The 24405-nt window shown below is 30.9% G+C and overlaps 1 protein-coding gene across 1 annotated transcript in view; it reads left to right on the forward strand.

Moving 5' to 3' along the window:
• Positions 1 to 24405, forward strand: part of LOC129962643 (uncharacterized) — a 383150-nt gene that overhangs the window by 159867 nt on the left and 198878 nt on the right. The window contains exon 2 of the mRNA XM_056076520.1: positions 5472 to 5582. Coding sequence (XP_055932495.1) covers positions 5472 to 5582 — 111 coding nt within the window. The remainder of the gene's footprint in view (positions 1 to 5471; positions 5583 to 24405) is intronic.

Consider the following 24405-nt stretch of genomic DNA (forward strand, 5'->3'; position numbering starts at 1 on the left):
ATATCATCGATTACAATTTGATTGGAATATTCATAAGAAAATGGGCCACTCTTAAAATGAGGCGAACAAATAAAGTAGAAAAAGCGCGTCCAGAAATTCCAGATGACACTTTTATGAGACGATTCATTATATAACTTCTATATTTGTTTCGCGTGATCTCTGGAATGGAGGGCGTTGGGGCACTTCCGCCCATTCCCTGGACGATGGTTAATCATAAATACAGAGAAAGAAAACGCGATAAATCTCACCTCCGGCGACCAAAATCCCCGCCCTAATCATCCCTTGCCGTTTGTTCTCGAGTGATGTCCAATTAGAAAGATGGATCATTTTTATTGTGTTTTGATGGACTAAAAATATTGCATCATTTTGTGATTGAAAAAACTACTATTTATGCCTAGGATTTTCATTATTTGGCAATATTTAAATAAATTAGTTTTGAATTGCATTCAATGATGATATCGTGACCGCGTTATCAGTAGCTTCTGAGAGTAAAGACCCCTGAGTACCCGAGCGCAGAAATCTGACTAACTCATATGAAGATGAAACGCACACATTCTCTTGCACAATCCCTTTTTACGGGGGGGGGAGGCACATTCACACACCTCACAGATAGAACACAGATGAAGAACAACCATGCCCGAACCGGGATTCGAACCCGGGACGCCCGGATCGCGGGAAAGATGCGCTACTCCTATGCCCGGACGCCAGTTTTACATTCAATATTCTTATAATATGGTTGATCGTACCTTGCTATATTGGAGTTAAGTGAAATTGTTAAGCGACATCAACACGTTTAGAAATGTCCTGACCGAACAATTCATGCTATATGATGATTGTCCAGTTTTCCTAAATTATATTATGTGCAAAATCACATTTTTGGAAAGGTTGGTTGTTTTTATGTAAAATATCTTTACTAACCTTCAGAATAAGCAACAAGAGTTTGAGATTTTATGATCAAAGATCCAAATATAGCCTTTACTATGCCAAACAGAAAATTCCAAACTATCTTATAGCTTTCACAATATATTATAATAAGCAAGCAGATATGGCTTCTTAAAACTTTCTCATATGCTTTCTAATAAAGTTGTTATTCTTTTTCTGTAGCATAAAATTGAGGGTTCGGAGCAAGGCCGTGAACACCAAGAGATGCTCGGATTTTTATTTTCTGAATCTGGCTAATAAAAGTATGTTGTATGCTTCGCAATATACTAAAGAACTGCTTTGTTCTTCCACCATTGGAACCGAAATTTGACTCAGTACTATGATTTTTATGCAAGCGAAATTACTAACTAACAGACGGTCAGTCTTTATCAAATTTGGTTCAAAATTTGATAGACATCTATTCTTTTGATGCTACAATTATTTACTATATTTTATCCATCTAGATTTTTATATTTGTAATTATCATGTTCACTTGTACCCGAACAGGTGGACAGGCAGAACATTTATGAAAGAGCAGCAATTCCCAAGCCACTTGTCACCGATGTTAACAGTAAACGTCATCTACAGTGATGCCACACTTACAAAAACTGGTCGGTTGATAAGTGGAAGAAAGTAATATGGTCTGACGAATCGTGTTTCACACTTTTCTCTACAACAGGATGGGTGTACGTTTGGAGGACACCTGCACAAGCATATGATCGTGATTGTCTCCTTCCAGCTGCCAAGCAAGGGGGTGAATCTATCATGATATGGGCAGCCATGTCGAAGTTTTCTGCTGGACCAATCGTAACCCTGAAGGGCAATAGAAAAAAAATTAGACAATAGAAAAAGGAAGGATCACTGGGGAGAAGTATATAGAAATTTCAGCTGACCAGGTCCATCCTATGATGCAAACTTTGTTTCCTGCAAGAGATGGAATTTTTCAGGACGATAATGCACCTATCCATGCAGCAAGACTTATCCAGTCATATTTTGATGAACACGAGGATGAAGTTAAATATCTGCCTTGGTCCGGCGGTTCTACATCACCCAACCTCAATATAATTGAACCGATATGGTCTGTTTTAAAGCGTTCAATACGGAATCGATATCCTCCACCGGCATCTCTCCCAGAACTTTCACAATATCTACAGGAAGAATGTTGCGATATTCTTCTAAAAACTATTCAACACTTGTAAGAATTGATTCCTAGGCGAATCCAAACTTTATTGCATGACAAAGGCGGTTCTACACCATACTAATAAAGGATTCTTTATTAAATCTAAGGTGGTCCCATTATTTTGATAACAAACTAAAGTAGCTATTATATTGAAAATGATTATAATGAATCAAATCTGACTGATTATCATTTTTTATGATAGATAATTATTACTCTGTATCAATTAAAACAACACTTAAATCATAATATTTTCATATCCTAAATGCAACATCAAGAAAGGTATCTATACTTTTTTTTAAAATTATTATTCTAAAAAAGCCTAATAGACCGTATTATGTGCATTGAATGGAAATCATAATATCCAACGGCAACGCGCAACGGGCCGTATATTTAATGCTTCAATAATAATGACAGTGAAAGGGAAAAAAATCCGCCCTGATTTTTTTTATGTTCAAAGCTTCAGTCAAAGAGGCGAAAGTTTGGGTGAAAAAATAAAATCTCCCACCCCTTGCAAACGAACGATCTGAGTCACAGGAGGGCTGGGGTGGTAGTTTAATTTTAGCCCAAACAAAAAGTTAAAGCACCCCTCTCCTGTCGAACCACCCCCACTTGGATCCCTTTTAAACTTCCCGATCGCATCTGGACATTCTTCAATGGGGCTAATGAAGGAGCGTTTTGTCAGAACTCCCCGCCCCCCTCCCATTTCTTTTATTAGTGGGGAAGCCATTTATTGTACCTCCCCCGTTGGTAAATAAAGGGGACCATTTGTACAAGAGCCCCCCGTTGCAGAGCACGTGACAAGGAACTGTTGCGCGTGGAAGTGTGGGCAAGAAAGAAATTCAAGAGGAGGCTTTTGTGTGTTTGGTTCACTTCTATATTTTGAATGACGGTTAAAATCAGCTGTTGGGACGATTATGATTTAAGGTGCTTAAACCAGAGAGAGTTTGGAGTAAAATTTATTCAGTAGACACTTTGCATTTTGAGATAAAAGCAATCACATTTTCGATTCAAATGACGGCCATTTATGTTTAGGGTTCAAAGTACAGTACACTCCCGATTTTCCGCTTAATTGGGTGGCGCAACCGCCGCGGAAAACCAAAATCGCGGATAATCCGAAAAAAGCTAAAAACGGGTATAGCAAAAAAGAAAACAGTCATTCCAACTTTGAAAAATCGTTTTATGTACAATAAAACGTAAACTAAACAGCAGGAAATGTTTAACTAACGCTTCATATTTTAGTATATCACTCAAAACTAACCTAAAATGCATTTTGTTAATGAAAACAGAAAAGTGCTTAGTATTTACGAGAGGCGTCAAGGATACACAGAAAAATTAATACATATGTACTGTTTTAATACTGTAATGTATTATGTAATTACAAAAGCATAACTGTAAAACTGCACCTTTTTGAAAAAAAAATCAGTCAAAAAAAAAAAAAAAACTTTGTGCGGCAGGCGCGGATAACCCGCCTACGGATAATCGGGAGTCTACTGTACTCAAAGTGTTTTACTCAAAACGTGCTGTCGAAGTTTGAATCAGGTGGGGAAGTCAATCCCTGTTATATCAATATCAAATAATAACGTAGTTGCACTTATATAATATCTAACTGTAAGATATCTTACTAATATCTAACTATAAGGTATCTTACGGATATGGCATACTTTTTCTTCCTTTAAGATAGTCATTAGATTATAAAATTAAATGGGAGTAGTGGGCTCGACGTGTGTCATAAATTATGAATGAAAGTGCCTGTGCATACACACACATATCTTTACAAGATATGTGTCAGACAAATTCAGACAAATTTAAAAATCTTTTAACCATAAAATTTGATCCATCGTAGTAAACCAAATAATTCGAAACCCTTAATTTTTTTAACTTAATATATTAAAGCTTTTATTGATATTTTATTTTATATTATTCGTATTCTGTTTTAAACTATAAATTAAATTTGGCGGTTTTTCACAAGTATTTGCCCGTTGTTTTATATCTAACGAATGTGGGAAAAAAATCAATACACAGTCTGAAGAAATTGTTTTTGTGCCTTTGGTGTAATTTACAGATTTTTGAAAAAAGTTTTTAAACAGTAACTTTTCCCGAAAAAAATTTAAGAATTAAAATTATGATTATTAAATCCTACATTCCAATTCTGTGAACTTTTGCAAATTTTTTGTACTCATTATTTGAGCATTTTTCTCTAATTCAAAAGAAGAGCGTTAAAATTATTTTTATTCTTTTTTTTTATTATTTAATTTTTTCCATGATGAGTTCGAAATTGTTCTTGGCAGCTCCGTGGTAGGAAGATGCGCATATCTGCTGGGAATTTTACTTCTTCATTGATTTGGCAAGGAACCAAATAAGGAAGCTAATAATCGTGAAAATTATTTTCATATAATTTAAATTTCTAATAGCGTCATTTGCAGGAAACTTTCTAATTTCATTGTATGACTCTCTCAAACGCTCGCTTTTTTTTAAGCTCATTTTCATTTTCAAATATTTATTTCGATTATTATTTTCTGTTATTCACCAGACGATATCGTTGTTATGAAAAGAAATAAGCATTCAAAATTAATATTATTGTTTATGACTTCAATTTCATGATTTTATATTCTTGTGTTTTTGCTGACATTCATTATTTTCTACATAATACTTTTGATTTTTGATAGTATTCCTCGATTATTGCCATTATGTTTAACGAAAAGCAGATCATATTGTGCTCTAGAGGTTTGAATACGGCAAAGTTGTCGATTCCCGAGTTGTTCATAGTAACATGATATAATGTAAATGCTCTTGACATCTTTCAACACTTGTCTTGCGCATTGCTGACAGCCGGTATACTTTTTCCTCATACAAGATGACTTGACGTGTATCATGTGGTACTACACAAAGATTTTTTCTTGCGACTGAAATGTGAATTTAATATTCACATAATTATTTTTAATTTACTATATTTTAATTATGCATTCATTTTTTTTTTATGGATTTGCTCTTTAAAATAGTTTTATGGCGTCTTGGTTTTTCAAAAAGTAAATATTGTTTTAAAATTACTGACGACTTTCTTAAAATGTATGAAAGAAAGTTGAAATTTTATGTAAAAAATGGCAATGAAATACGAGTAAAAAAAAATCGTGTGGTGAAATATTAGAACTCATGACTATTTCATTATTATTATTATTTAAATCCTAATTCTTCCAAAAACACTTATTTCGGTTACATAAACTTTGAATGATTCGTTGATAGTTTCCATTTTTTTAAAAACTCATAATCTAAGTTAAATAATGAGCTCCTAGACATCGATATTTGCTAACTTATACTATATTGTTTTCTGTTAGCAATAGATTTTCATATTCTTTTCTTCCCTTTCTTGCAGGGTGTCCTTCGGAAGTTCAAAGGGCTCCATGGTCGAGACCCTGGTCTACGACCACCAGGAAGACCTGTCCGAGCTGCCCGCTTTCCTCACAGCTGCCCCAGTCACTAATGGGTGAGTGCAAAATCCTTTTTAATATTTCTACGAATAAAATCTTTCTGTTTAATTTAGGACTTAATACAATATCAGCAAGAAATGAATCGACAGTTTTTTTTTTTTTTTTCATCTACTGGCATCGTATGAAATTACTAACGGCGGCTAAGAAAATAGCATTTTCTGTGTCTCATCTACATAAATCTTTTTACGTATTTTTATTTGATGCGATTTTTTTTTATGTTTGTAAAAAGGGAATTTTACAACCTACTTTTTGCCTAATCCTTGAGTTTATAGTTCTGATATTACGTACAAATGTATATTCTCAGTAGCAACATAATTTTTTTGAAATTCTTAGAACAAAATTATAAGTTAATTGGTTTGATTTTAATTAAAATTTTGAATATATAAGGTAAAATCTAATAAGATACTATTAGTAATTCTGCTAATAAATTTGAAAAAAAAATGGATTACTAGATTGTTAGAAAAATGGATTTCTAACATTGTTAGCTTAATGAATTTTGCCATGTATTAAAGACTGCAAAGTAGAAAACGATTTAAAAAAAGATAAAGATTTATTTAAACAATAAACATCACCGCAAATAATCAACGCAATTGAATTTATTCTTCACTTCAAGTTTGAAACATCTAAATCATATGTTTAATTATTTATTAACCGAATTATTTTACCGTAATTTTTCAATTTTTTTTTACATCGTTAATTAAATTTTGGTACAGAATAAAATATCTTGATTAATTTAATTAATAATTAAATCTTTTTATTTCGGATTTTAGCTGATATCCATTTTTTGCTGTCGTTCTTTTGAATACCGTTAGAAAAAGTTAGAAAAAACGTTACCTTTTGAAACCGTTAAAAAAGTTGCATTACGAAGATTCAGCCTCATTCAATTTATTCTTTGTTTTAACTTTTTATTTACTGACAATATTTTTAAGTGTCGTAATTAAATAAAAGGTTGAAACAAAGATTAAATAAATTAGATAGATTCTTTAAACTTATATTTAACAGTACATATTTATTAATTATTTTTAATTAAAGGTTTTAAAACTATTGGCAGCGCTAAGCATCCACTCTGTGCATATCTTTTCATCTGACTTGTCTCAAATACCTAATCAGATTTCAAAACTGTTAACAAGGTGTCATATATCATCGATTCAACGCCCTTTGCTTATCTTAGTAAGAAGCAACACCCTTGTTACTCATACCAATAGATAATGATTCATAACCGTACAATAAAGGCATTTCCATTTAGAACAGTTTTGTTAGCTGTGAAGATCTGTTGGGCGCAGCGAAAAGACTAGGGAAGATAAAATCTTGTTTTTAAATATTCATTTTCATTCCAATTCTATGTCCTTCATAAATATGAATAGAGTTTCCACTTGTGTTTTTTATTTGTTTGTTTGTTTTTAAAAAAAATAGTGCTTAAATTTCAAGGCGTTCATTTTTTACTTCCTCATTTTTTTCCTTTGATTATTTTTAATTGCTTATTATTTTATTATAATTGATTTGACAAAAAAATTAAAGCAGCGATAGCATTTTATTAAATTTACATAACAAAAAAAATGCTAACAGTTGCTAAAGTGCAAGTGCATTTAAAACTATGCAATAGAATTTTAATGGTTTGCGTTACAGCTTTGGTGCTCAACAACCTGTTAAAGAGCAAAGAGGACACAGAAGTTGATAAAGTATTCGAAAATTTCCAAAGTCTTTCTTGCATCAGTGCGTTTGCCTCCCAGTCCTGTTCTATGTCAAAAATTCTCCCTTCAGTGAAAAATTGTCGGATATTTGCTGTCCTTCTATACAAATAAAATTCACATTTTTTTCTTCTTCCTTTGTCTAAACAAAAAGTTCCAACACCATTCATTCGTGGATTTCAAATGTAAACCAATGGAAGTTGTTTACTCAAAATTTTCTCGCATGCTCTCTACTAAAATTGTCATGCCAGAGAACGCCTTACACGAGATTGGCGTGCAATAATTACGAAATATTAATTTTTGGCGTGAATTTAGCATTTTTACTGAATCTATCTTATCATCTTTGGAGAGTCTTTTGGCGATTAATCCCTGGTATGCGGTTAATAGTATCCGAAAATCGAATCTGTGCTTCAAACACGCTTTTCTCATCACCACCCTCAGAGGGGTTTTCAAATCAGGATGGTTTTTTAATCAAATCCACCTTATATTGTTTTTTTAAAAAAACTTACCAAACTTTTTTTCCATATCTCAAATAATGCACAGTTGGGGAAGTGCATTTTTGGTTATGGTTTAAAAAACGCTTTCATCAAAATCTTTATTTCGCTTTTTCCCCCTTCTTCTTTTCTATATGGTGCATGAAACAAAATTCTTTCCGTGTTTTTCATATTTCTTTTAAATGTGTTTTTTGCATTATTTTGATAAAATCGCTCACTTTAAGTACCGTAGATCCGTTGTTTGGAAATTTTATCTTATGAATATAGTTCGATAAAACTTTTATAGTCGCCTTTAGCGACTAGTTGGTTTGCTAGGATAATTGGTTGCTAAAAACTTCAACTAAATGCTTTGTGTAACTTAATCTTAACAATCCCCTCACCAAAATATTTTTAAACTTTAAATTTTGACAGATATAACATTCATGTTATTATAAAATCATTACACCTTTGATCACTTCCGTAATATATTCTGTCTTCATCATTACACCCTAATATATCAGAAGCAAGAAAAATAATGTTTAAAAAGGGCACACTTCAAAAATTTTCATCATTGCGTAATTCTGAAGTCAAATCTTGATTGTACAATCAAAACAATTTCTATGTTTTTATTAATAGCCTGTTTTATACTGAAGTCTATTAAGTATGAAAAAATAAGCCAAATCTTCGTGTTTTGATCGCCAATAATAGGAAAAATTCCAAGGTGAAATATTAGATACCTCAATGTAAACGATTTGAGTTTCTCTTCAACAATTAAATATATTGCACTGTGCGTTTAAAGTATCTGTGAAAAATTCATTTAAAATGGAAAAAAAAATTATACGATATAAAGGTTGTTATATATGAACAGTTAATTTTATTTAATTTTTAGGTGACATAAAAATTATTGTTATGGAATAGTATTTTTGGAAATTATCATGAAAAAACGCAAAAAAAACCCGTTTAGTTTTTAATTAATCATTTTTTTTTAAAAAAATCGCTACGAAGTACATTATAATACTATCGGTGTACATTACTATCTTTCTAAGTATACATCTGTCAAGTTTGATAGTTCTAAATCGGACGGTCCATTCAACAGAGCATCAAATACAGACACATCCATCTTTATTATTAACAAAGACTCGATATTATTTTTATCTTATATTAGAATTTACAAATAGATTCTAAATGTTATTTAAATATTATGCGCATTTGAAAGTAAAACTATAATTGATTAAATAGCCTTTTTAATCCTGCTCATTTTTTTTTTTTCACTTTTGAAATTTTTTTATAAAAAAGAACATATTTAAAATAAAATATGTTAGTAGTTTCTAACACCATCACTATTACTGTCACGAAATTGCACAACATTCCTCAAGGTCAAGCTTTGTCATAAATGTAGAGATCTTTCTGGTCACATCAGGTAATCAGGTGCAGCTTGAATAGGTGTGCGTGTGCGCAGCAGACATGATGAGTGACAGCTTGACAACAAGCGAGTCATTGTCAGGAAGTAAAAAGAGTAAGAGGCAGGAAGCCTGAGTGATGGACGGTTCACCTTGCCGGCTGCAAGAAGCTCCATAAGAGTAGGAGAAATCAAATCCAACCTCCTCTTCCGCGTCTGTCGCATATACAAGGCTTCGACTCCACGTACTCCCGCAGCTGTTGTGGGACTGCGTCTTAGTTTTCCATCATCAGTGCTCAATTTCAGGATGAATTTTGCTTCACGTCTTATAAGATGCATTATCATGAAATGATGAATGCTAATAAGTGAAATGAGTCTAGTAGGTGAAAGGCTAGGAGGCTAGTAGGTGAAATGATGAATGCCAATTCTTCAAAGAAAATAACTACGAAGTATGCGAAAGAGAAAGTATTGTAATTTTCAACTGGAAATTTTGGCAAATCGAAATCCACGTTCCCAACGCTTCTTGAATCGAACTTTTTTTTTTTTTTTTAATTATGATTATTTGTCAGTCTGAGAATTCTAAAATGCTTTGAGCTAAAACGGATGAAATTTTACATACAATCTTTGCACAAAATTTTTAGATTTCTATCAGATTTTGAACAAAATCCATGAAAGGGGTTAACAGCCTGTCGATTTGAATTTTCATGCATATAAATGTGATTACTCAAAAACGCGATTATTTAAATAAATGAAACTTAAAACACACTTTTAACATTTAAATTGTAAATCTGCAGCAAATTATAAACCAAATCCTTCAATGGAATGACCATCTGGCGATTTGTATATTCGCATACATGTGAACACGATAGCTCGAAAACGCAATAATTTAAATAAATGAATTTTTTAATGTCTTTTTATGACTGAAATTGTAATTCTATGTCAAAATATGGTTTCAATACGGAAAAAAAGGCGTTCTAAATTCATGTTCTGTTTACTTCATTAGGGTACAAAGCATCAAAACTCATGTGCAGCACTCTCTCTCTAAAATTCTGAACACACATGGCGCTCACTTCCTTGCCAAAGGTCCATAATTTTGCTTCTGGAAGATAATATCTTTATAAGAGAATATGCGAAAAAGTGTCAAAAAGGTTACTTCCACTCATTGTATTTACTATCAAATGTTTGAGTTGAAAAGATTGGAAAATGAAAAAAAAAATTTGAAACTTTTTATCAAAACTCATGGCTATTGCTTTTTTTAAAACCTGGGACAGAAATTTAAAACTGAGGTCTGTGCAAGCTAACCGTGTTTTTATATTAACAATCTTCTGTTTATAATGATAAAACATAATGATAAAATATTAAAAATCATTTTATTTCCTTTATCTTTTAGTAAATTAATAACCCACTTTGGATTCAGTAAATATTTGGTAAAATAATTCTTTTGTGATAAGCAAGATAAGGGTGGTCTAGCAAATGTTTGCAATTATCTCTTTGCAAACATTAAGCAATGCGGTCTTTTATAGTAAATAGAATGAGTAAAGAAAATAGAAGCCGGGGAGAGATAAAAAAATTTATCTAGATAAGGTATCATTTATTGAAATAAATTTAAACCGATGTTATTGTAAGTAAACAAATATACATACAGTAGTTTTGCATGTGCTGTTTTGATATGAATCCTTTCTTTAAAAACAAGGAAGTTTATTTATGTATTATTTTTTGAATGAAGTATTCAATGTTTAACGTCGGGCTGAACGTCTATTAAATCATATGAGTTGCAGAGGGAATTTTCGTCTTTTCCCTCATAAAAATAAACATATAACCCTCATAAAAATAATGCACATTAATAAATGGTTAGCTTATTCTTAAGGTGTACGTACACACTTAAAACTTCGAAAATCGTTCAAAATATCGAATATTTTTTTACTGTTTCAAAATATTCTCTGATTCTTTAGCTTTCAAAAGATACCAAGATGTTGTCAATATTCGGAATATTTCACGAGTTATAATTATTTTTCTTGAGGTGCTTTCACTAAAAATTGTAGTTTCAGTGATTTTTAACTCATTTTATGAAGAATGATATTTTAGGCATAATTTCCAACTAGAATTGTGTGTCTGTACAAAGTAGAATTTAAGATATGTTTCAAAAAATATGCTAATTAGCTCATTAAATATTATTTAATTAATTGATAATTAGTGTAATATGGTTTTTTCTCACTGAAATGAGTTTAAACATATATTAATGACTTACTGTAAAAAAATTGGATCCTTAAAATTTAAATTTTAAAAAAAATCTTCTGGTGTGTACGTACACCTCAAATTAAAACTCATCAATTAGTCCAACTTTACTATCAGAGCATTTCTGAATTGCATATAATATACCATGCATTGACCATCACATAAATGATTGAAAATGAAAAAAGAAACTTAAATTAACTCTGATTTTTTAATTTTTTTCAATTGGACTATTGGATTTGATTCTTTCTCCCTAAAATGGTCGGAAATAGAATTCATTAATTTGAGTTTATTTTTTTCACGAAATGTTACAATTTGTATTCATTTGAATGTGTATAGTTCTTAAAGAACAAGCCAAAATCAACAATTTAAAAGTTTTAATTCGATATTAAATTTTAGCTTTATATTTATGTTAATTCTTTATTTTTTATACAAACGATATTTTTAAACTTATATCTAATCCAGCTCCATTTTTTGATGAATTTTAAACACGATATTTTTATCTAATGGATGGAAATGAATGGCATGTGTGTCTGTCTATCTGAGTTGGCACTCTGAACTCAAGACTGGTTGATTTTGAGCTATCAAATTCAGCATAAATATACTTTCAAGGATCGGAATGTGCACTAGAGAGCGAACGTTCGACATGTTTTTGCTTTTTTTCACCATAACATAACATCGAAATTTTAAAAATTTTATGTCATCTTAAAAATTGATATAAATTTTTCAATGATTTCAATTTTTGTGGCGTATATTTTTTTCCAATTTTTAATTAATTTTTTAAAAGTATTCTGTAACAGTATATTTTATTATTGAAATGGAACTTAAATCTTTTCACTACCATTTAATGCCGACTTTTTTCTATTTTTTTATGTTCAAAATATAAAGATTTGGTTTATTTTTCCATGTTCAGTTAGTTTCGGCATAAGACATTTTTTAAGAGTATTTTTGAAATTTTGCTGTACTCACAATAAAGGCTTAACTTTAAGCTATGCAAAAGTGAAAAAAATTTTTAAGTGCGTCCATTTTTAAACATTACTGCTCCTTTCTGCGATTTAGTTGGATGCATAAAGTTATAGAAAGTCAGAAAATTATAGTAACGCATAGCAGAATGAGCAAAATAAATCAAAGTTAAAAATATTTTGCTGATGAAAATAGAAATCAATTTTACATAAAACATTTATCTTAAATCTGTAGTAACTATTTATCACGGCGAACGAATTGGTCACCAAAGGCAGCTAGTTTGAAAGTGAAGATAAGTTCTGGAAACTTAACGGCTGACCTTCGACCTCAGGCAGAAGAAATAAATTTTGATTTATGGTCGTTTTCTAATTTATCAAAATAGACTGACCTGATATCATGTCATTCTGACGTCACATCTGACAACTCCTGAGGCCCAGGCGGTACTTACCATAGTAAAAACATCTGATAAATATCATCAGTCGCTAATAAATAACGTTCTTAAAAATAAAAAAAAAGCAAGCAATTTTTTGCTAAAAGAATAAAGGTTTTACAGATTTCAGCTATATTTTTTATTATGTTTGGAAAACTCTAGATTTTTAGCTACTTTCTACCAAATTCTTTTCGATAAAAAACTAAAGCAATTTCTAAAAAAAAAGATTTAAAACACTGGGAAAACTTTCTCTTGCGAGCTTTTAAAATAATATTTCAAAAAAAAATGTTGGTTTTATTATTATTTCTTACATTTACAACATACATCATTAGTCAAAGGATTTAAGAAAATATGTAAGTAAGAAAATACGAAAGTTTCCTGATGGAAATTAATGAGACGAAGAAAGTCGTCTTTTTCTGTCAGAAATTTTTTAATTCTTTTTTTTCGTTTATGCCAAATTGTTTTATTGTTTGTTGATTTTGAAAAATGTATCATCCACTGTTGAAAATTCCCCCGTGTTGATAAGATTGATTGATTAAGAAGAATTTCAACGTAGTGCATGATTGAAATAGCTTTTAAAAACATACATCAAGACCTTAAAAGATGTCTTTACAAACTCATATCTTCATCAATCAATCAAATACTGAAACAGATGTGTGTAGAATGAAAGCTTGCATAAATATTTCAAAAATCAATCATCATTTGTAGATTTCTGTCAGCTCAAAGGTAACTAAATACGCTTCTGGTGTTTGAATTATAATCTGCTTAGTAAAAGGATGAAAGTTTCAAAATGGATGGCATCATATTTTCCAACAGCAGTTGCTTTAATACTGTAATCAGGATATACATCACCTTAATCTATATATATATATATATATATATATATATATATATATATATATATATATTCTGATGATGATTAGGTGTGTGCCAAAAGTGGCGTTACACCTGTAAAAGCTCATAAATAAAATTTAAAAAAAATATAATTTAAATAGCTATCAAAGGACTAGCTATTCAAAAAAAAATTTCATATTCTTGTGTACTAGAAGCTAAAAACAGCCAAAGAAAAAAGAAGGACCAGGCATAAAAAGAAAAAGTGGAGAGGTCTAAATTGCCCAAGCAGAAGAGTCTACATAATATTCCAACAGCATCATTGAAACTTAATTTGTAAATAATAAAATTTACCGAAGATAGGCAATTTAAATTTAGAAAACAGAAAATAAATGGAAAATAAAAATAAAAAAGCAAAGAGAAAAATATAAATAAAAAAAGCAAAGTGAAAAATAGAAATAAACAAACACAAATGAAAAAATAAGTAAATGAAAAAACAAACAAACAGAAAAATAAATACATACAATGGCTCAGTCTAAGGTAGAGTTCATGAATCAAGAACAAAAGGCCAGATAGAGTTCTTTTTGCATTTTTTTTTCTTGTACTCATTAGATACTGTCCACTTTTAATAATGATTGATAAACCATGATAAATTATTGTTCAATTTAGAAAATTCTGTTTTCATTATGATATAGAAAATCCAAAATAGAGCTTCTAAAGTCAATTTATTAATTTATTGTTTAATAGAAGTTGGGAAATATTTAGTTGAGGTTTAAAAAGTTTTCTCAAAGGATGAGGAATAGGGTAATGGAAAATATAGTGTGGAATGTCATCATAATCATTACCGCATCTACAACTACAATTTCTCAAACTGAATCTTTTAAGATAATGCGGGCAAAGTCCATGGTTTGTAGTTAATTGGGCTAAATATTTATTGTCAATACATCTATTTCTTTTTACCTGAGAAAAGATACTGAAAGTAAAGCGGCCCTTTTCATTATTTTCTCATCTTAATCGCCATTCATCGATGAGAATTTTACGAAGACGAGTTTTGATTGCTCTTTCAGTTTCTCCAAGGTGATAGTCAATTGCAGGTTTAAGTGAAGCAGCTTTGACAGCCGGATCGGCTTGTTCATTACCTTTAATGCTAATATGGGCTTCAACCCAGCGTAATGAAATATTACCATCTACCAGACTTTTAACATCTTCTACTGAATAATTTTTGGGGTTAAATGTTTGAAGAGCCTTTAATACACCAAAGCTGTCCGTGGATAGATGATAATGCAAATACGGTTTATTATGGTTTTTCCAATTTAAAGCTTGCCATATTGCAAAAAGTTCTGCTTGAAAAGTTGAACAGTGATTTTCAAGCCTATACTGAAACTCTTCAATTTTATTCTGATTCTGATTTATAAATTCTGATTTACATTTTAAAGAACTCTGAATCATCTGAATGGTCATTGCATTTAACCCAGCAGAAGATTGTAAAATCATATGATATTTACGCTTGATTCATATTCCATGGTTAAATAGTTTTCTCAATACTACTTTGTTATTTTTTAAGTAGATAAAAGAGAACAAAAACATCCCGTCTGTGTTTGAATATTATTTTATTATTATTATTATTATAAATAAATGGCCCATTGTGCAAGAGTATTATTTAACCATTTCCCATTCGTCATCTACTGACACACAATGCACAATCTTGCTATGGCCATGACGGTAATTGACAATAGAATCTAGATTAGTGCTAACGAGCTGTCTCGTAGTCTGGCCAGGAAAATCGATTTGCCACCAGGGTCGGTTGAAGCCCTCCAGGGGTCCTTAGACAATGTAACACGGAAGATTCCCTTATCTTCTTTAACTTCTTAGACAAGAACCTTCCTTTTTCATTGATTTTAATCCTCTGTCTAAGCAATTTTTTAACTTAAATTCTGTAGAATAGACAAAATATTTGATTTGTAGTCCCTTTAAAGAAAGTTGGTTTCATATATCCAATATTAAAAGCAATCAATATTGTAATTTAAGAACAATTTTAAACAAATTATTTAACGAATATTAATTTAAATAGTCTTTTGATTTAAATACTATTTAATAATAAGTTCCGGTCATTTTTTTAAAATTTCAAAGCAGCACATTTTTTTAGACTTTTTAATCAACGAAATAAAAAAAGAAACTTTAGAAATATTAAAATAATGTTATAACATTTAAATGATACTTGATTTTAGTTTGAATCATTTAGAGTTTACGGCCCTTGTAAATTAAATGAAAACATAAGATTAATATATTCAGAAAATATCGCAAAAATATATATAAGAATTTTAACGCTTCTTAATATAGGCAGTTGCCTCATTTGCCAATATTTGATTATTATTGATTGTTTGGCAGCTCTAATTATTCGAGCAGATGGCAGTGAACATGCTTAAATTTTTAAAATTGTGAACACCATTTTTTTGTTGGATAGTTTCGTAATGATTCGAAGTTGTTGACAATATTTCCATCACTGTTCCATTTATTCTGCAAATTCTATATATTTAGGTTAGAATGGTAATTCTATTTTGCAATTAAATTCAAATTGGTATTATTTGACACCGAATATTGCTCTCTTGAGAATTAAAATCAGAACTGCACTGTCCCCGTGCTTAAACGAGCCAAAATGGAAGAATAACAAATCAAGACTTTTAAAAGAAATTTGACCCTTACATGGGTTCCGTAAATTCAACTAGTCGGTCTTGAATTAATTCTCAGGTAGCTACTATATCTTGCTGAATTTAATAATAATTTTCTGAGATTGTGAAACAAGCCTTAGGTAGCAATTACTTACTCTGGTAAACAAGTTGTTTTCCGAGAGATTCTCCGTAACCATGACAACGCTGGTAATCAGAGAAATCTTGTTAAGTGTCATTTGAGTAAAAGTGGAGGCGATGGCTCTTTATAAAAAAGTTGGTAGCAGACAAAATCAGAAGACAGCGTCGCAGATTGTAAACAGCATTTCATGTACTCGTCTGGAAGCTTTGTGGGTGGAGTTTTATTTGCCTTATGATGGCAGTTTTTAATGAATTTCTCTTCTTTTTAAAATAAAAAATGTAAGCGGAATTTTTAAAGTTAGGTTTTTAATTAAGTGTAATTCTATAGCTCGAAAATATTAATACTTCATTAATCATAACCGTGTCCAGTTTGTTCATTTACCTTAAAAATGAGTGCCAAAAATACTTTAGCTTTAGAAGGTTATACGGGTAAATAACGTCGTTTCACAAGCAACGTCATTTATCTTTGTCTCCCAATTCGACAAGGAGAGAAAAAGTTAAATTTTTCTCAATTAATAATTCAGAATTTCTTTTTTTAATTTCTCGCATCCGTAGTATAGAAAAAGTATAGGAATCGTCAAAAACTTCGAACTCTAGATTTTGACGAATCTCCGAAAAACGCATTTTTAGAAAATATCTGTCTGTCTGTCTGTGTGAGACAAAGATAACTCAACGCTTTGAGCTGGAAAATTGAAATTTGGTATACGGTCTTTAAACCAAATTTGAAGATCTCTTATGAAATTCTGAGTAAAATCTGTTCAGTGGAAGTCAGTCTGTCCGGCTGTTCAAATATAAGTTATTATGATAACTACAAAACAAAGAGAGCTAGATATATAAAATTCGGAATACAGATTCGGCATTTATATTGTAGGCAGCTACCAAAGCTTGAGTTAAATCCAACTACGAGTTTACCGTCTGTCGATCTGTATTTTCAGAAACACGTAAACGCGGTAATTCAAAAACGCAATGACTTAAATATATCAAATTTGGTATGGGATTTTGTGACTATAAGAGCAGTTTTGTGCCAAATTTTGGTTTCAATCAGTTAAGAAAAACGTGTCTAAAATATAAATTTGATTTTTAGGTATTATTAACGCATGCCAGGGATTAATCACCACATACTCGCCAAGGATGACACGATGGATTCAGTAAAAATGTTAAATTCAAGCCAAAAGTTAATATTTCGTAGCTATTGTACGCCAATGCCATGCAAAAGCGTTCTCTGACATGACAAGTTTATTAGAGATTATGCGAGAAAGTTTTGAGAAAACCATTCCCGCTGATTTTTCGCAACTGGTATGAACATTAATTCCTTCGTGTTTTTTTATCAGATGTGAAATAAAGCATAAGTAATCTTATTGGTTACGAAAACTTCCACTTTTTTTTCCATCTCATGTAAAATTCAGAAAATTGAGTTAAAGAATTAAATAACAATAATAATACAATATTGAGATACAATATATGATAAAAAATCCATGAAGAGCGAAAGAGACTAAATATGAATTTCATGTAACTGAAATGTTTTCAATCATATTTGTTTACTATTATGTAATTTAACCCTTTAAAGGGCTATTTTTTTCTAGTCATATTATGTTAAAATATTTTTGGGCTTGAAATTAGAATAAGAAAAGGGATTCATTTAGCTTATTAGATAAATTTAATGTGATTAATTAATTAATTTGGTTAATTAATCATTAAGTAACAAATCAAGACACATCATTTTGTGTGGATAAAGAACTGAAGCATCTAAATTTCTGTCTTTCTAAAAAAATGTGTCAGAACTTATGCCAATCTATATAATTTCTTACAAATATTGATAAATTTGCTGGGAAGCATACTTCCCACGGCCCTAGAAAGGGTTAAAGAAAAAAAGAAATATAGTACTTGCCACCCACACTGCTATATTTCTTTTACTGTATTATCTTTGCTCACTATATTACGTTAACACTCTCGCTGCTGGTCGCATGCTAGTGTGTAGATATTAAAATCTATAGGAAAATGTTAACATGACAGTTAGCGATCATGTATAATAAATTATTATTATTTTTAAAGCATTTCGATTGAGAAAATAGATCGGCTTCGACATTCTGGTCGGCTAAATCAACATTCTGATTGCTAATATTGACTTTGTCTCTTGGTATAGCAATATTAAATTGGCAGCGATCTATAAATATATTTCATAATCTATGAAATTTGTTATCTTAAAAATAAGCGACACTAATTAGAAGATTGCTCAGAAGAATTGAACTTTAAATCACTGTATTATACTGTACTATTTGATTCATTTTGAATTCTTCTAAAATCATATAATTTATTATTCGCTGCCTCATTGTGCAACAAAACTATTTATAATAGTTCATTTTGGAAAAACGCAGCTTTACAACTTTTTCTGTATTTTTCAGCAAAAGTAGCAAAATTTTAAAATAATACTAAGAAGGTGGTTCCTTATTACTGAACCTTTTGCATTCTTCCATATATGAATCTCTAAAGGTAAATATTAATCACTTGACCTCTGATTGACCTTGTTATGGTAATGAAGATGGAATCTGTTCGTATGACCTCACAATTACCTAAAAACTTATCTAACCATATTATCTAAAGATCCAACTCTTATCATACTGTTTCATGTTGTACCATTAAGCCAGATTATTTTTCCTTTGATAAAATAAACATTTGATTCCAAATGAACTTGGTGCTGAATATTTAAGATGTACTACGTGATTGTGAATTTATCCACATTATAACTGTGAAAGACATAAAACAAGTCATTTTTTTCAAATAATAATAATTTTGATATTCTTCTGGACTTTTGAAATTTGCGTATTTTGGGTTTTCTTTATAAATATCAAATGTTTTGGAGACACTTAATTAAACTTAAATTGAAAATTGAGATTCCCTTAATACAAATTCAGAGAATGCAGCAATTTTATAATTATAGAAAAATTTTCAAAATTTATTTTCAAGATTCCTTTTACTATGATGACCAAAAATGGATACAACCATTGATAAAGCATGAAGTGCTTCTAAACGAGATCTACCACATAAGGAAGATTATTTTTGAAACAATTTTGATACACTTTTCAATATATAAGTATTTTTATATTATGAAAAAAAGGATTTTCTGTTTATTTTCCACGATGAAGGCTACATTCTTCTTTGTCAAATGTTCTTCGGCCTGTCTGTAAATAGTTTTACGTTTGGCAGTTTGTATCTGCCAAGAGAAATGATCATTTATCCTCAAAATCGCTAATCGAATTTAATAAATGAATTGCCAAAATATTCGCATTTAATGAATGAAATTTGCAACTAGGCAGCCATCATTTTCACTACAAGTTACGTGATTTAAATGGCTAACCACTTCCCTCACAATGTTTACCACTTTTGGCTGAAACAGCAAGGGGTGTATTCTCTGCACGACTTTCACTTATATCTTCATCTTGCACGCTTTGTATTTAGTTTCATTTATTAATGAATAGAATACTTTTGGGGGCAGTAGCTCATCCCGTTGGTCGAATATGTCTAAAAATGGATACAGATCTATTTTGGTAATATGAAGAGGAGATACGAGATTTCATTTATTGAACTTTGAGTACATCAAAATAATTTAACGATGATTTTGTGTAAAAATTATATATTAATATTCATAGCTATTGCTTACACCTAATGTAATTCAATAACGTTCGTCGTTATTGTTTACGCCTATGATTCACATCACAGGCATGTAAATCTCCTCTCTTTACTCACCTTCTCTGATTTATCTTAGCAGTAGAGGAGAAGGAATCCTCTAATTTGACTCTAGTATGGGCTAATTAAATAGGTGTGAATCACTGGTGAATCATGTAACATATATTAATATGTTTTGCAACTATCGCACACGAATAGACATTCATTCAACCTTATAATGGACTTGGTACAAAATTTAAGGCAGATCTATAATTCTGGCGATAAAATTATACGCCGAATTTCATCTATCCAGTTTACTGTTTTTGCGAAACATCGCCCGTCAAGGGAGTCTTTTTTATATTTTATTAATAAAAGACGCTTTTCTAGTGAGGTTTGACAAACAGACTTTTGAAGTAGGAATTGGGTTCAAAGTTTGACAAAGTCATATAACTTGGTAAGTAACATCAAATATCATTCATTTTCGAGTTAATGTGCTCGTAGTCTTCATAAATGGTCTTCTTCACGTTTAATGAGGTCAAAAACGTAAAAACATTAAAATTTGAAGATAGAATTTTTTGATTATATTGTTTTCACTTCGTATAGCTTGAATACGACTGAGTAAAAACACAACACATTTCTAAGTTAAAACCAAAATATTATTTTCAATACATTCAAACCTCACTTGAAAAGCGTCTTTTATTAATAAAATATAAAAAAGACTCCCTTGACGAGCGATGTTTCGCAAAATGAATGATGTATTTCGACTGTGTTTAGCACTTCTTTGTTCATGTTTTTTTTTTTTTTTTTTTTTTGAAATTTATATCAGCGGAATCATTTTTTTATCAACAGAAGTCAAAATGCGTAGTTGATTGAGGCATGAAAAAAAAATTGGAACACTTTGATAAGTGTCATAGCTTCTCATTGTAATGTAAGCAAGAAGTATTTCGATTATATGTGAGCACAGATACAAGATAGGGCAGAATCTGCATTCTGTGTCACATCAAAAAGTTGTGGAGGAGATTTTATGAAGAGAGTAGGAGAAAAATGTCTAAACATCCTGATTGCTTCCAGAAAAATAAGGAAGATATTAAAAGCATGGGAAACCATTATACCGTGTGCTTAGAAGAATCATTCTAATAAGACAATGGCTATTAGCGCTACAAATTTAGTTAATGAAATTGCTATGAGAAGTTTTCGCAATATTTTGAGGCATAAGCAAAAACAAATGTCGAGAACTTTCTTATAAAATAAATATAAATTTATATAAATAATAAATTGCATTATTATAAATTTATTCGAGTACTTTTTTTAAGGGAATGCTTTATTCTATTTTACATTAATCCTATGGAAAACATTGTTTCATTTAACGAATGTTTCGCATTAAAAATTAGATTCTGATATAAATTAGGCTTATTAAGCGAGTTTCCTTTGTACTGTCATACCCATGATAGCCATATTCTTCTTTTATACATGTCATAATATTTTTCTCGAATTTTATGAAGTCTCGAATGTCAATCTCGAATTTATTCTGATTCCTTTATGTCAGTTAATAAAATCATTTTTATTCCGATTCCTCAGTTGCTGTGATTCATTTATGTATGAAATAATGTGCAAAAAATAGTAATATTTCCTATTCTAGCCGTCATCAGTCTATAAATCACGCTTTTCAAAATAAATACTTTGCTGACCGATGTTCATTATTGTCTTCTCACTCCACGCTTGCCAGTCATCAGCTTCGAGTTGTCACCAGCATTTCCGCGCGACGATGACACGTCCTTTTATCAGACACGCGTGCTTTATTCGTTCTCTCTCTGGGACATCTCCGGGACCACACAGGGCCCGGATCACTCTTCCGGTGACAGATGGCGCTGATGGCTGGGAGCGTGCGGGGGTGGACACCTTTCTTCTGTCTCAGCTGTCCCTGGAGCATCTTCTTGCGCAACACCCTCCTCCTCTGTAATATTGAAAAAGTGATTGGAACTGAATGGAAAATCGTTCGGGAGAAAATGAGGTTTTGGTTTTGAATATGGCTGAATCCATTCGACTGAATAGATGAAGAGGGTCGGGATTTTTTTTTTTTTTTTTTTTTTTTTATGAAGTATAGTGTTGTTTGCATTCAGGGGACAAAATGCTGGATTTGTTTTGGTAGTTTGGAATTTATGAATAAAAAAGATGCGTTTGTGAAAATGCAGATGTGCTAGATTGAAAAGTTCTGAATTTGATTTTGATTTTCTTTAAAATAAATGTCATAAAAGTATATTAAGAACATATAATTATCTTTTCATGTATAATATGCATACAATAGTATTAATTATTTCATTGATTTCTGCATGGAAAAATTTGTTTTTAATTATATCTATAATAAAATGCATATAGATAAATTGTATGTTAACGTGTTTGAGTAACAATTTGTAGACAAATAAATGCAATAATTAAATGTATGTATATGTCCATTTATCGTAAATGGTTGTCGTTGTTTCTTATGGCACTTGCCACGGACAAGCCCGCTGTTCGAAAACAGCCGATTTTAGCTTAAGGGGGAGCGCCTCTTGTTTTTATCGTAGGGCTATCTTGGGCCAAGAGTACGACTTGACTCTCACGCATCCCTCATTTGCTTGTACAACCCCTTTTTACAGGAGTGCACATTCGCTCATCTCACAGATAGAACAGGAAGAACAACTAGACCTAAACCGGGTCTCGAACCTGGGACGCCCAGATCACAGGGAAGACACGCTACCCCTATGCCAGGACACCGGCATCGCAAATGGTAACTCGGATGATAAAATAAAAAAAATCTTTACAATTGTGTCATTTTTTTTTATTTTAACTTGAGATCTTGCCCATTTCTACCCACGAATCTGGCATAAAATTTAATAGATTGGACTTAAAGACCATGCATAAAATTTCATGAATCTAATTTGTTGCATTTTTGAGTTATGTTCTCATATACATGAGCAGACATATATAAAGACATAATTCCATACGTGGTAGCTTTCAATTCTTTAGATCTAAAGCTTCAATATCCATTAAAATCTAGGGGTCGAATGTTCCGACTATTAAATACTTTATTCTTGCATAGTTCATGTATATATATATATTGGAAATAAGAAGACAAATAATTTCAGCAAATATAATCGGTTGATAAAATTAAAATAAAACGGCATCCTTGAAAAATTGAAAATTTAATCATTCAAGAGGCAGTTCTATTCCACTCATTACTGAAAAGAACCGATTCAATTCAATGGTTAAATAATCTTTTGATGTTCTTCTTGAAAAGAAAAACTTCAGTAAGGATTAGGGCTTTAGACTTCCATCGTTGAAAAACCTCACTACGCACAATGTTGTAGCTTAAAAAGAAATTCATTCAGTTCCCAGAATTATTTACTTTACACTTTCAGTAATTAGGAGACCACGCTTCGATCTGCATGCCTTTTTTTTTTTGTAAAGTCGTAAATAAAATCTTATGGCTGATTTAAAGTTATAAGCGAAATCTGAATGAAATGCAAGCTTGGGATCGAATATGAGAAAAACTTTGGGGAGTCCAATGCTCTAACCACTATTGCATTTCCGATACGCTTATGAAGCTCATATATAACCACATGTCAATACTTAATTATAAAAAATATTGTATAAAATCACATTTTTTTTCCTTTAACGACACCTATATAGATAATATAGCTATATAGATAAATTTAAAAAGAAAACATTATCTAAATATAAAATTTGATCCATATCGTTAGAGCCGTTTCCAAAATACACGAAATAAATTTAAATCTATACAAAAATTGCTCATTTAAGATTATAAGATAAAAAAAATAATATGCTGCCGTGCAAAAAATTGTGCAGACAATACATGAAATAATTGTTATTAATTGTCTCTTGTTAATTATATTGTTCTTAATATTCTCTTGTTATTAATTATACAAGAAATGTTAATTATTATTCAAAATCCCCCATTTCATTGAAAGGGGGGAGGGAATTAAAGCTAAGTTGGCGGATGTTAAGAATGATTAAATGTATTGTATAAATTTAAGTATGAATCTAATAAAAAAAGGTTGAAAAACGCTGCACTAGCACACCACTTGTCCTACTAGAAATTCGCACTTAAACAGTATGGAAACTCTGGGCTTTAATTCCATTAAATAAAGTTTATTAGCCGCCTTAAGGTAATAGATTTTTTCACTTCCTTCCTTAGAATAAAAATTCTCTTTGCGATAACTAACTCTTTCTATTCTAAGAGTAATAGGAAATGGCAGTAAAGGAAGTTATGAGGGACATGCTCTGAGGTAAAAATGTTGCCTTAAGAAATTTGCTGACTTTTCTGCCCTCTTTC

The sequence above is a fragment of the Argiope bruennichi genome, chromosome 3 (assembly GCF_947563725.1).
Source record: "Argiope bruennichi chromosome 3, qqArgBrue1.1, whole genome shotgun sequence".
In the NCBI taxonomy this organism is placed as follows: Eukaryota; Metazoa; Arthropoda; class Arachnida; order Araneae; family Araneidae; genus Argiope; species Argiope bruennichi.